General features: G+C 40.8%; 1 protein-coding gene across 1 annotated transcript in view; it reads right to left on the reverse strand.

Annotated features, from left to right (window-relative positions):
• Nucleotides 1-4,043: 4,043 nt before the first annotated feature.
• The window catches only part of LOC142492236 (vomeronasal type-2 receptor 26-like), a 124,107-nt gene continuing 112,713 nt past the window's right edge, over nucleotides 4,044-15,437 (reverse strand). Inside the window, exon 4 of the mRNA XM_075594905.1 lies at nucleotides 4,044-6,660. Within this exon, the coding sequence (XP_075451020.1) occupies nucleotides 5,762-6,660 (899 nt within the window). The 3' untranslated portion in view covers nucleotides 4,044-5,761. The remainder of the gene's footprint in view (nucleotides 6,661-15,437) is intronic.

Here is a 15,437-nt window from a genome sequence, read left to right on the forward strand (position 1 = left end):
TAACGTGTTATTTTATTAGCGGACTAGTGCGGTATGGTGTGGGATGTGATCTTTCTGAGTTAGTTTGGTGAACATCCACCAATTCTTCCTGTTTGTGTTCTATTCTCTCTGGTATGGATTTATTTTTCTTCTTTTTCCAATCTCTTTGTTCCCCTTTAAGATAATCATTTTCATCTCTTAGGAATTTGCTCATTTTACTATTATTTAAGTCGTTCTCTAATTTATCAATTTTTCTTTTTAGATCACGATCTTTGTTTTTGAATTCTAAAGTGTCTTCTAAATGATCTAATTTCTCCTCTATAATAGGGACCTCTTCATCAGAACAACAGAGAGAGAGAGAACAACAGAGAGAAAGAGAATATAGAAGAGAAAAAGATCAAAAAGAAAGAGAATACAAACAAAGAGAGAGAGATTGTGTATTGTGTTTTTTCTTTTTTGGGGTGTTCCTGAGAATCGCTCCCTTCACATTTTGGATATCTGCTACTGTTTATGAGGGAACTTGTACAAATTCCCTGTGAAGGTTGAGAATTTTCGTATTTACCTTACAAGTCACTGATCACTATTTTTCTTTTTCACGATACTGTGTTTTAGCGCCTTTCTAAATCACTTGGGTTTATTTGATATATATTTAAAACCAGAGACAGAACATGAAACACAGACAGAGCTCAGTGCACATTCAGTGAAACCTATACACGGTCCAGTGCCTAAATATATATGTATAGATATCTATTAAATAAAATGGTCTTTTAGTTTAACATTTTGGCCAAAGTGTTGTAAGCCCCTGAGCCACTACACTGCAGTCCACATCTCAAGGGTCCCTAACACTAATATAAATTCTTAATAACCTGTGCATTACCAGGAAGAATGATTTATAATAAACTGCTGTAAAATAAAATGTTTCTACTGGTATCCCCTCATGGTAAATCCCAGATACCACTACAGAGTGTCAAATCTAACCTGCTTAATTGAAGGTAATGTGTTAAAAGCAGGTATCCCTTGAGTATAAGGAAAGTTAAGCAAGGTGCACTGAAATTGATGTTAGGTTACCACTCAGCAAACAGACACTGTTCCGTCAGCAGGGATTTAATATATTCACTCCTGCTGAGAAGAGATAAGAAACAGCTTGTAAACAGATCACATGGAAGGATCAAAGGCATTGAGTGTCAATAGGTAAGATAGTGTCCCTGTATGTGAGATAAATAAATGCCTGTTGCACAGACCTGCAGCCCCGTAGCCCGATGTGAATGAGCAGCTGTGCTGTCTGACTACTGATGATTCATATCCCATCACCCAGTAGTCCACAGCTGACAAATGGAGCGGTTCAACTGCAAGTAGTTAAGCCGTGAATAGGTTTTCAGAGTGAGTATAAGCACTAGTCTGTAACCGGCTTCCTGCAGAGACCACCCAAGGTGGTAATATTGGGGGAGGACACAGTCTGCGCATGTAAAGCTTCTAAATAGAGCGCATCCAAAAACAAAACACACAGGGATATATATTCTGTTAAATGCCAGAAACTGATACACACTATCTCAAAGTGCACTGTCCCCTGCACCAACATTGATCATGGTATATCAATGTCGATGTGCTCGAGGACATGCCTTCATCTAAATGACAGCAGTGGTAGAAAGTAGATAAGATCCCTTATAAGAGAAGTTCCTGCAATGCTAAATAACTGCATTCAGGATCGTTGTCAGGATTTGTAATGTAGAACGCTGGGACTCCGCAACATAGAATCAATATCATTAAGTGTTACAGTCAAAATGTTAGGGTCCCGCGTGTGTGGGAGAGTGTGACCGCGTGTGTCATCGAGCAGGAGAGGTCTGGCACTATACACAGCTCTCCAGAAGATGGACTTCCCCACTGAACACCCAGCAGGTCTGGGTATGAGACAGAGGGACACCCATGCCGGAAATCTGAAGTGGAGGAGCAGCCATTCCAGCACTTACAGCTGCGACCCCCTTTATGCTAGTGTGGCCGTATCCACGGAACTCTGATAACCGCGGGCAGATGCAGTATATTTTCGTTGTTTCCGGAATATGTTCCGGTAATTTGTGGTATTTTATTAGCGCGATGCTGCAAAACTGCAATACCGTCTAAAAACTCAGGTGGGCGTTTGCGAGCTGTTGTCTTCAAAGTCTAATAGCAGTTCAACCTACGTCAGTACAGCCGTACATTTTCTTCAAGTCTGTGTGTGCGCACGCAGTAATTATAAATTTGCATATTTCTACATGCAACATGTACAGCATGTCTAATTTGAACATTGTTGAAACGCATAGGCGTGTACTGTAACAGTATCACATATCGGCGTACTGTGTACAGCGCTCTCACCTCGCTCGCCCCCGCACACACACACAGGCTAATCTACTGTACTGCAGTATTTCAACTCTCCCACACCATTCCTTGGAATGGATGGCCTTCTGCCTTTAATCATCCCGAACCTGTCAACACATTCCTGCGTGTATAACATACACTGCAGAGCTGGTTTGATTTCTTATTCTGATTCTGTGTTTATTATTAATGCTCATTGGGGGGAAAAATTTCAAGACTGAAAAAAAAAACATTTTTTATATTTTATTTGTCGTTTCTCGACAGATGTGTGTGCCTGCCTAAAACATCTTCATATTACAGTATGATATTGCATTGGTGCTGAAGCTTTTGCCTGTGACACTGCTTTTGACTGCACATGGCTTTATGTGATTTTTATTTAAAATTGAAGGGTGTGGGGATCAAAACATGATGAAAATAGTTCTTTGAAATTTTCAAGGATATCCGTAAGGCAGCTTTAACCCCCCCCCCCTCCCCGCCCCTCCGCACACACACACACAAGGCTGGCTCAAGGATTTAAACTTCTTATTGACACCTCTCTCAAACCATCAATTTTCCTATTGTTGGCTTTGTGGTTTCAGCCTTCCAGAGTCTGGTGTCAAATATGTCTGCGCCTGCGTGTAATCCTCTTTGGGTAGGGAGATAGTTGATGATTAATGCGCATGTAACTGGTGTTCGAGTGCACATTTTAATTTCCTACTACTGTCGTGGATCCTGGTTTCTATATTTGCATCGGCTCCCCCCGACGGCTTGTTCTCGCGAGAGGAGAGGTAGAGCTTGTTGCTGGTTGCGGCGCCGAGGTCATCGAACAGGAGAGGTCTGGCACTATACACAGCTCCCCAACAGAAGGAGTTTCCCACTGAACACCCAGCAGGTCTTTTGGTTGTGAAGCAGGGGAACATTTGTATTATAGGTACATTTCTGGTTAACCCCTCACTACCCAGACGGTGGAAGGGGGAGCCTAATGGGGGTGACCCCTTTATTACTTGCTTGGCACCCCTCCCCCGTCACACGCCCCCCTGTCTCCTCTCCCCTCCGGGTCACAACCCCCATCCCTGCAGAGCTCTGGCATCAAATGACGGAGCGGGGGTCACGGGATGTTACGTCCGCTGCGTCATTTGGCGCCGGGTTGCAATAGAGACGCGTAGCCGGAAGGAAGGTAAGTAAAAAGTAATAGAGGCCTCGCATGATCCCAGGCATTTATTTTAAATGCTTTCAGGGGAAGTGTGGGGCCTCTGTAACAGCCATGAACCCCACAGAAAATCATGCGCCCCCCCTGTTGGGCACGCCCCCCACTTTGTGCACCCCTGATCTACAGTACCAATTATGTTGCATATATCTGTTAGCAGCAATAGCCATCCTGGTCCTTCTGTCATATTGTGTCCAACGGAAAACTATTCTTACCTTGTGAGAATAAATGCTAGTATCTCAAAAACAGGGTGTCTAGAGAGGTTAGGGGAATGCGGATCGTCTCTGAAAGATAATTGCAAGAGCAATTTCCTCTCTCCAAAAAATCGAAACATGTGGACTGTTTATTTAATACAGGAGAATGTATACTTGCTCTGAATTCCTGTTGTAGGGAAAAATTGTCTATATTTTCAGTGGTGCATTGCATCTCCATGGAGGGATCCCCTCAAACCATCACAATTTCCAACAATAAAAAATAAAGCAGATGTAGTCATATTAGTGATGTCCAAAAAGGTCCTCCGACCATTTATTAGTATACAAGAAGATAAGCAATAGAACAACATTTCAGGGCAAAAAAAAATAAACTTTTTCAGGTGTATAGAGATCAAACATACAAGATCAGTGTTTAAATACAGGTATACATTTCCCACAATCCAGTTCTAATATGTACAGCAAATATTAATTAATTGATGTCATTTATCACATCCCTTTAAGTGACGTCATTCATTTCAAATTCCAAACTGGATTAGCCCTCTTGCTTTTGGAGTGCATTGCACAGGTCCGCTCCTTTATCTCCTATGCTCGGCGACCTAATGGTTCAGTCTGTCAGTATTGCTGTGAGGCTTCAGATGCTCTGTCTGTGTACTGATAGGAAGTGCAGCCAGCTCCAACAGCAGCTGTGTGACGTCACTGTAATGGCTGCACAGTGCAGAGAGACTCTGATCAGGGGCACATGTGTATCCACAGGGACTATTTAAATCTCCTTGGATGGACATTATGATTAAGCCTGATGAAGGGGCCAGAAGGCCTTGAAACGTTGCTCTATTGCACACATACTGTATAACAGTGTGTGTCTGCTAACATTTCCTATCCTTGTGTGTCCTGATCTTTTCTGTATTGCTGCTTTTTTTATACATTAAAGAAAAAACTTGGTGAGAAAAAGCAAAACGTACAGTACAGACGAGACAACATGTATTACTTTAACTAGCCCGGTTACATGCTGGGTATGTGCTGGGTGCAACCTGGCTAGTTTAAGGCAAGTTTAAGGAATTTCCGCATTGACTAATGACCCATCGGATTAACACAGCAGGGGTCCCTGGCAGGCTCATTCAGTTTGAATGGGACTGTTCGGGACCCCCGCTGTTAATCTGATGGGCCATTAGTCAATGCAGAAATGCTGGGTCTAGTTTAAGGCAAGTTTAAGGCATGTACCTTGGTGTACCTGGGTCTTTTTGGCGATAGTGCACTGGTTTGTGTTAGAAAAACCATGGTCTCGGCTGTATGTCCTTAATTATTATTTTGCAGCATCATAGCACCTCTAGCTGAATTGTGTTAGACAGGGTGAGTGCTCGTTCATTCTATTTTTGTATGTAATTCATTTCAAATATCAGTAGACTTGCTAATATGTTATGTTACTACTATATAATGGCTATATTAATCATCACATCACAATCACATCACAATCATAATTTGTATCAATTATATAAAACAATCAAATTATCTTTTTGCATTCAGACCTAAATGTTTCAGGTGACACAAATTGCTCATTTGTTTTCGGTGTTGGTTAGAATAGTAAATCTATGCATACCTAGTATCCGTATAATCAGGGGATATAAGGCAATATTATCCAGAAAAAATATTATGAAAATTAAATAGACAGCCCATCACCCCCATATTTATGACATCATATCTTGGTAACATGATTTGAAATCAACCTAAGACGAGAGATACCAATGAAAAGCTTAACAACGAATGCTGAATAGTTTTGTCAAATCGCAGGTGGCAAACACCCCTGGCACTAAACGTGTTAATAACAGAGTGTTCATTTGGACAATTCTAACATTATGTACAGAGTTTAAAATTCTTAATTAAGTTCCCTCTAATGCAAAATTAAATTAGATTATACTAACCCTAATATGAAATAGATCAAAATTGTTTTACTTTAGTATTAAGTATATTTTGGTTCCTTTATGTCATAACTTTCTTTGGAGTATATTAGATGTATATAAAAAGACGCCAACTATAATTTTTACATTTTTATGGTTAAATGGGCTTTAGTGTTCAGCTCAGGTCTCATTAGGATAATATAGCACTTGGGAATGAAGATACAGCACAGAAGTCCTGCACTGGAGGCCAGGATGGCAAATACCTCCACGGCCACCATGTATTTGCCTTTGGTGCTCAGATATGCTGGGATAAAGGAGACCCAAACACTGCAGAACACCAGCATGCTGAATGTGATATACTGAGTTTCATTGAAAGTGTCTGGTAAGTTCCTTGCTAGGAATGCAACAATAAAGCTTGAGAAAGCCGAAAGTCCCATATAACTGAGGGAGAAATAGAATATAGTGACCGAGCCTTCATTACACTGTAATATCATCTTGCCAACTTCTGATTTGGTGTCATAGTCTGGAAATGGCGGAGAGTGGATTAGCCACACAATGCAAATCACAACCTCACCCAGTGAGAGGAGGAGGACTAGATAGCTGGATACTCTGGTTCCCACCCATCTCCTCAATTTGCTGTCAGGTTTCATAGCATTAAAGGCGATGACAACTGTGATGGTTTTTGACAGAACACAAGACACAGCAACAGTAAAAATAATCCCAAAAGCCACTTGTCGTAGCAGGCAGGTCACCTTCAGAGGACGGCCGATGAAAAGCAGAGAACAGAGAAAACACAGCACAAGAGAGATAAGAAGGATGTAGCTGAGGTTCTGGTTATTGGCTCTTACAACTGGAGTGTCCTTGTGCTTGATAAAGATCACCAGCACTGCAACAGTGACAGCAGAAAAGGAAACAGTAAGGGCTGCAATACCGCCACCTAGTGGTTCCCCATAGGAAAGGAATTCTATACTTCTTGGGATACAAGTATCTCTCCTTATATTAGGCCAGTGATCCTCAGGGCACTTCAAACAGTTTTCCATATCTGACAAGAGAAAATAATAATTACAAATATTTATAACATTACATTTTATGGAAACATTTCAAACATTTTGCTTTGCATTAGCATCCATACCTTAGCATTAGTAACGTGGTATCATTAAACATACAAATCGACAAGGGTCTGAGAACAGATATCTATACTCAATAAGCAAAAATACACAACATGATATTAGCCTCAAGCTTTCATCCCCAATGAACAAAAAAGAGCCTGCCAAGGAACAAACTGATGAGGTTGATACATATAGGGGCCTATTCTAGTAGCCTTGGTAAGTTTGCTGCTACATCGCTAGGTTTGGCATGTTTTCGCTGAATGGTTTGTCAGTTTAGTTATCACGGTATTCAGAAAGCTCAGTGACCACTCTCAAACCATGAGGCAGGAAAATGCCCAAACCGTGCAGTCAGCAGTGATAAGATCGCAAGCCTCACTCAAAATTCTCCTTAGTGCGATCTGGGACAGCTGCATAGAGAGAGCCGCCTCTCCCTGTACATATCTTGTAAGCGATCGCAGGGTTCTTATAAAAATGTTAATTATAGTGTACAGTATGTGAGCAGGGGGTCTCAAGGAGCAGAACCGCATTGATTTCAGGTCCAGGGACCATTTGCTTCCCTGTTATGGGTTGCCGGTATCTCCTATACATTTAAATGTCCTAGTCACGTGAAGCAGGACATTTAAACATTGTATGGGGATACCGGCACCCAATAACGGTGATTATTACAAAAAAATTATGATTAAGGCGCTCCTCTTAAAAATGATAATAATTAAATAAATAAAGTGATATAAACTAAATAGTGATTAAAAATAAAAATGTGTACAATGTGTTTAATAATAAATAGTAGTAATAAAATGCAGCTACAACCCTCTGAAGAAATGGTCCAGTTCTCTTTTTTGCAAGTATCCAATGGGTTGTTGGGAGCGCAGATGTCACCATATGTAAAGAATAGAGATATATATATAGTGCAGTAGTTCTTAACTCAAATTTGACTCTTAAGTAGCAGAAGGAAAACTCACATTCTCCCAGTGAAATGACAGCAGAATGAAATTATCCTCTCAGATAGTCTGTGTGGTGTCCCTCGGTTAGAGATAAAAATCACACTTAGTGCAACACTGTGAGTTCTTAAAACATAATATATTAGCAGATAAATATCGCACTTACATTTGTGCAATAAGGATAAGGCACATAAAAATTAAAGGTGGCTTTGACCCTCTGATCTTCCTTGCCGCTCGCACGCCGTCACGTCACTTCTATCTCTCGTCCGCGATCGTCGACGTCACTTCTGGATGCGGGTGAACTTAGAATCGGGAGCCGTTGAGACGGGAGATGCTGGGCAGTTGCTGGATAGTGTGCAGGGGCTTGCGTAGCCTACTGATGTGTCACTCTACGCGTTTCGCTTTACAAAACCTTCATCAGGAGTATAATCAACGGCGCCTTTCTGTTCTAAATAAATATGCTATACTTCATTGTGATTGGATGAAGTGGGAATTGCTAGAATGCTATTGGTCAATTTATTGCGTTATTAATATTAATTAATATTTAATATATTTAAAATTAAACAATTTTTAAACTGTAATACTGATTTTATGATTTATATGCTCGAATGTCCTTGCGGGCTACAATACATAGGCAAGCCCATTAGAACTTTAAAAATTAGAGCCTTAGAACATATAGGGAATATACGAAGAAAAATGGACACACATCGTGTCCCTAAACATTTTAACTTATTTCACCAATCCAATCCCAAAGCTCTAATTCTAAAAGGGATAGAACATATTCCTCAAAATTGGAGAGGAGGAAATAGAGCGATTGAATTGTTAAAAAGAGAAACCTTTTGGATTCACTGCCTCAAAACGCTGAATCCAAAGGGGTTAAACGTAGATATTGAGATTGGTGCATTAATTTAAAAATAATTAAAAACTTTTTTTCAAGTTTTAACCTTTTAATATTTTTTAATTAATTTATTTTATAGGTATAAATTAAATTTACTCTTTTATGTGTCTATAGTTCTTTAATATGTATCCCTTGTTGTTAATGTCTATTTTGTATTTAAAATTAATGTATTTTATAATTTATGAGTAATGTTAATTCTTGTTTCTTGTTCTTCCTTTCCTATTTATATCCCCGTTGTATTTATTGATGATCACTTATTTGGAGTTTAAATAGCAACTAGTTAGGAAGTCCCCTATCTCTTATAATATTAAAATATTAAATATTTAATTGTTTTAATTCATCCATTCTGTATAGGTTACTAACTTATTTTAGTTTTTATGAGATTGTATAAATGTTAATAAAGTTGTACTTGTTTGTATTATATAAAAAAAGATAGAGTAGTATTATTATCTATTAGCCCCTATCACCCAATCACAGCGCAATAAATTGACCAATAGCATTCTAGCAATTCCCACTTTATCCAATCACAATGAAGTATAGCATATTTATTTAGACCAGAGAGGCGCCATAGATTATACTCCTGATGAAGCTTTTGAAAAGCAAAACGCGAAGAGTGACACATCAGTAGGCTACGCAAGCCCCTGCATACTATCCAGAATCTCCGCAGCAACTCCCGTCTCCACGGCTCCCGATTCTAAGTTCACCCGCATCCGGAAGTGACGTCGACGATCGCGGACGAGAAACGGAAGTGACATGACGGTGTGCGAGCGGCAAGAAGGAGCAGAAGCACAAAGCCACCTTTAATTTTTATGAGCCTTATCCTTATTGCACAAATGTAAGTGCAATATTTATCTGCTAATATATTATGTTTTAAGAACTCACAGTGTTGCACTAAGTGTGATTTTTATCTCTAACCGAGGGACACCACACAGACTACTTTACCTGAGAGGATAATTTCATACTGCTGTCATTTCACTGGGAGAATGTGAGTTTTCATTCTGCTACTTAAGAGTCAAATTTGAGTTAAGAACTACTGCACTATATATATCTCTAGCTTTTTAAGTGATAAAAACAGTTAGACTACAGTTAATATATATATATAGTTAATATACTCACTTTCTTCATGCAAGACCAATAACCTCAGCTGATATGACATGGATCTAATTGCATTCTCTTCACAGGTATGTTCCTGATGTTGAAACCCTCTGTATAAGACTGAATCTGGCCTTGTTGAATTGATATATAAGTATGTTCCTGATGTTGAAACCCTCTGTATAAGACTGAATCTGGCCTTGTTGAATTGATATATAAGTATGTTCCTGATGTTGAAACCCTCTGTATAAGACTGAATCTGGCCTTGTTGAATTGATATATAAGTATGTTCCTGATGTTGAAACCCTCTGTATAAGACTGAATCTGGCCTTGTTGAATTGATATATAAGTATGTTCCTGATGTTGAAACCCTCTGTATAAGACTGAATCTGGCCTTGTTGAATTGATATATAAGTATGTTCCTGATGTTGAAACCCTCTGTATAAGACTGAATCTGGCCTTGTTGAATTGATATATAAGTATGTTCCTGATGTTGAAACCCTCTGTATAAGACTGAATCTGGCCTTGTTGAATTGATATATAAGTTAGTATGTTTGGATGTAAAAAGTTTTTTTTATTTTTTCCCTCTTAACTCTGTGCTGTTAATTGACCAAATGGAACAAGCTGACTGATTGGGGAGGGGGAGGATCATGTGACTTTTTTTGTGTATAATACTAACACCTTAGCTGCATTGGGCAGGAACTGCATTAGGCAGTGAGGCATTTAAAGTGAGCTTTTTAGGTGATAAAAACAGTTAGACTACAGTTTGACTAGAGGTGACTGGGGACTGGATCTACTGCACACACTTTTACTCAAGACAACAAACGGTAAGCTATTCAGATCACACTATGATCCCATGCTTGTTAGCCTTCATAGTTTAACCCCCCACCCTTTACAACTTCTTTCACTGCAGCCTCTCCCAAAACTGACTGCACAAAACACTGAAACCCTGAATTGACCCTAGCATTGCAATGCAGCAAAACACTTGAAAAGGTACAGGCCCACCCCTGCTGTTTAGTCTGCACACACTCACTCTGCTCACAACAGCTCCTTGCAGCACTGCCTACCTCTGGCATCATGAACCTGCTATGTCTTCTAACTTTTTTCTTTCTCCTGGCCTCATGGAGATGTTACTCCCTCTATCCACTACAAACTCCTCCATCCTTGCCCACACCCAACATCACCATACACCCTGGACTACTCAAAAGCCTTGCACTATCTACTGAATGTTGGTGGAGAACTCTAAAAACCAGCACACCAACCACTGCTCACTCTAATGGAAAACACCACAAATTTACAACTTGCAAACAACTACCCAAATTTCTACTCATACTATTACTCTCTCTAGCAGGTGATATTGAAACTAACCCAGGTCCTCCCATTTCAGCTCTGTCCCATGCCCCTGAGAATTCCACCTTTAAATTCCAAAAAGGGCTATCTGTCGCCCATATAAACATCCGGAGCCTGCTGCCCAAACTGGACGAACTAAGGGCATGGTGCCTTATGCATAAACCCAAAGCCATCATTCTTACAGAAACGTGGCTATCCTCTAAAACCCCTGATGCAAATATCGCCATTCAGGGATACTCCATTTTTAGGAGAGATAGGTCAAAGAGAGGAGGAGGGGTGTTATTTTATATTGCAGACACCTTACAATTTACATTGTTACATTGCCCACCAAGTCCACCCTCTTTTGAAACTCTAGTTGGCAAAATCTGCCTCCCCTTTTCTAAGCCCATCTTGCTTGCTGGCATCTACCGCCCCCCTAAAGCCCCTCTACAATCCCTGACTGATATCACCCAATTTCTTGCCTCCATTTCCTCTCTGAATGAGAAGAGTGAGCTGCTAGTTCTAGGGGATTTCAACTTCAATTGGCTTGACCCTAAAAACCACAAAATACAGATACAACTCAAGTCACTTAACCTATCACAACTCATTTCCCAACCCACACGAATAAACCTGAAGTCGCATAACCATTCCTTGCTAGACTGGATTCTCTCCTCAAACCCCAGCAGAATCCAATCCTCTGGCATCCTTCCTGATATTTTCAGTGACCATGCAATAGTGTACTGTGTAAGGAAAATTAAACCGCCCCATTCAAGCCCTAAAGTTCTCCTCACTAGAACATTTAAAAACTTTAACCCACAACAGTTTCTGGATGACCTTACCAACTGCCCATGGCACAGAATCGATTTAATTCCCGACCCTGACTCTGCGCTCGACTATTTCCAATCCGAGTTCTTAAAACTCTGCGATACCCATGCTCCACTACGCAAAATAAGGGTACGGGGTGCCCACCTTCCATGGGTTACACCTGACCTTATAGCACTCTACCAGTTCAGGGATGCCTTGTGGAAAAGCTACAAAGTAACTGGCACTACCAAGGATCTCAATCACTACAGATGCCTGCGGAACGTGTGCACAAGGCAAACAAGGTATGCAAAAGCACAATATTACTCTGACAATCTCCACCAAAATACATCAAACCCAGCTAACTTCTGGAAGGTTATCAACAATATATTCCAGCCTCCTAACCTTCAACAACCAAGTAATATCACTAAGGGGGATATTACTCTGACAAACCCCACTGACATTGCAAATGCATTCAATGATTACTTTGTGGGGTGTGCCACTAACTTATTAGCGAAACGCAGCACAAAGCCCAAACCTGAATCTCATCCTGGGAGTACCCCTATAGTCCCACCCCCTCCCAACACTGCCCACAATTTTCAATTTAGCCCAGTATCTGAAGAGGAGATTACACAAGCGCTCCTCAAACTAAAACTAAGCAGCCAATGTGGACCCGACTTACTACAATCTAGGTTCCTACGACTTGGTGCCGCAGCCATTGCCAAACCAATTGCGTCCATAGTCAACTCTATCCTGTCTGCAGGCCATATCCCTAAGACCTGGAAAACTGCCAGAGTTGTCCCAATCTTCAAAAGTGGGGACAAAAACACTGTCTCAAACTACAGGCCAATCTCACTTCTCCCAATTCTATCCAAAGTTATGGAAAAATGTGTCCACTCCCAATTAAGCGATTTCTACACCAAGACAAATTTCCCTAGCCAATTCCAGTCTGGGTTTCGTCCCAAACACTCCACCGTAACTACCCTGCTAAAAGTTTGCAATGAAATCCAGTGCGGAATGGAACGGGGACAACTCACTGGTGCAGTATTCCTAGATTTTGCAAAGGCTTTTGACACAGTTGATCATGTTATCCTGCTTAACAAACTCCAGAGCTCTGGAATAGGGAAACATGCTTTAAACTGGTTTCAGTCCTACCTATCAGGAAGATCCCAACATGTGTCCATCTCAGGCTCTAACTCCAACCCCCTGGATATCACCTGTGGTGTCCCGCAAGGCTCTGTTCTGGGGCCCCTACTCTTCTCAGTGTTCATTAATGATCTTCCCACAGCTTGTAAGGAAGCCTCAATACACATGTATGCAGATGACACAATCCTGTATGCACACAGCCATAGCCTCTCTGACCTTCAACACATACTTCAGTCTGACTTTTTGAGACTCGAAAACTGGATTTCCCAAAACAAACTGTTTTTAAACACTGACAAGACGGTAACAATGGTATTTGGGACCAAGACTAAATTTGTAAAGCTTCCAGTGACTGAGCTCCTGATTAGAACCAACGCTAAAACCACCCTAACACCAGTCACTAGTTTTAAATACCTGGGCTTATGGTTTGACTCCCACTTAACATTCGGGATGCACATTGATACCCTGACAACCAAGACCTATGCCAAACTAGGGGTACTTTACAGGAACAAATCCTCCCTAAGTCTCCTGGTCAGAAAGCGTATTGCACAGCAGATGCTAATGCCAATTATTGACTATGGAGACATAGTATATGGCTCGGCTCCTCAAACCCACCTTAGCAAACTTGACACCCTCTACAATTCAATTTGACGTTTTGTTCTCCAATGCAACTACAACACACATCACTGCGAAATGCTCAAAGAACTAGATTGGTCATCACTAGAGTCTAGGCGCAAAGTTCACCTTTCCTGTCTCACCCTCAAATACTTTCTGGGCAAGCTACCCAGCTTGGAGGTTGTTTGAACTGGGGCGCTCCCTAGGATTTGTGGCGGAGAAAGTGCTGCAACGCCTAAACTATTCAAATAAATTGAGATATAGATATGTGATTGTGTATGAAGTGTAAAAGAGTATATAAAATATATACTGGCCCTTTTTTGATGATTTCCTGGTTGCTGCTTGACTTCGGAGAAGGGAATCCCGTCTCCTTCTTAGCGTGGCAGTTATAGTGTGAAGATAGTCAGCGCAAACCTCATGGGCCTCCCGATGTCGATGGAACCGAATGAAAATAAAAGGATATGGATAAAAAAAGAATTAAAATCTCAGTGTATTAGATACACATGTGGGGGATGGGGGAAGAGGGGGGGGGGAGGGGGGGTGGGTGGGGGGTGGGAGCAAGGAGGAGGATAATGCTGGAGGGGTTGATAATTGCTTTTCCACTTTAACTAATCAAAGAATACATAAAATTATGGATTCAGTGACTCACACGGGCTTGTGTGGTGTCTCTCCCTCAACGCTGACTGTAGTGGATTTATTACAGACTCATATGCTGGAGTCTCAATATACATAAAACTCACACGGCCTGATGTGAGTCCTTGTTCTCAGAGGGTGATGTCCTGTATGGATGGTGTCTGGGTTGTCTCAGCAGAATTATCCCCCGATGGGTGTAGTGTGTGAGTGTCTCCTCTCCCCGTTTCCCAGATGACCAAAAGGAGTGTATGCCAACAAGGGTTAACAACAATAAAAAAGGTCTTTAATGGGTATACAGTGGAGACATAAGCATATGAAATGCAAACATGTGGTGAACCATAAAATGTATAGAACAATCTATGACACAATGAAATACAATAAAATAAAACACAATGAAATAAAATGAAATAAAGTAAACACAGGGACTACACTCACACTTGAAGTCAGATAAAATGGCCCAGCCTCAGCCGCTCGGTACACTCCTGCACAGTCTCCTCCTCCGTTCTTGTTCCCACTGGCGCGTCCGGCAGTGGAACCGGAAGGGGGGATCTGCACCGGATGTCCTGTAGTGTGCTGGGTCCCTCTCTCAATGAGCTCCGGCAGGGAACAACATGTTTCGCAATAAGCTTCGTCAGGTTCCTGCCGGATGCTCATTGTGTGCTGTATATATAGGTATCCGCCTTTAGTTAATTGGTTGATCACCTGTTTCTGATTAAAATTAAAACGGAGTAAAAATGACTATTTTATGTCTTTATAAGTGTTGCCGTTATTAGCCCTTAGTATTTATGGTAACCGGATGGTGGATTTCAACTTTGTAAGAAGAGATTGCATAATAAAAATTGCATAGTGGAAATTGCATAATGCTCTTTACCCAGCACTAATTAAAAATGGGTGTTCAAACAGACTTAGTTTTTCTTTCAATTACGCGACTATCTGGTGGGAACAGTATTTTCAAAATAATCACAATGTTTAGGAACCATTAAAATCCTCCGTGAGTCACTTCTTTTAAACTTTTTTTGCTATTAGTTAGAGTCATTCGTGATACATTGGTGCCACCATGTGGCCAAACGTGAAAATTACATTTACTTTGACATTGCAAAAACATATTTCTTACTGGGGGCAGTATGCCCTACATTTGTACAAAACACATTTCGAATGGTTATAAAGAGTGGTATATTAGAAAGGTATCTTAAAAAATAAGGAAAAAGGGTTAAGAACCTAATGATTTGGCAGTCACATTTGAAATGATTCAGGGAACATC

This window comes from Ascaphus truei, chromosome 4 (assembly GCF_040206685.1).
Source record: "Ascaphus truei isolate aAscTru1 chromosome 4, aAscTru1.hap1, whole genome shotgun sequence".
Taxonomy (NCBI): domain Eukaryota; kingdom Metazoa; phylum Chordata; class Amphibia; order Anura; family Ascaphidae; genus Ascaphus; species Ascaphus truei.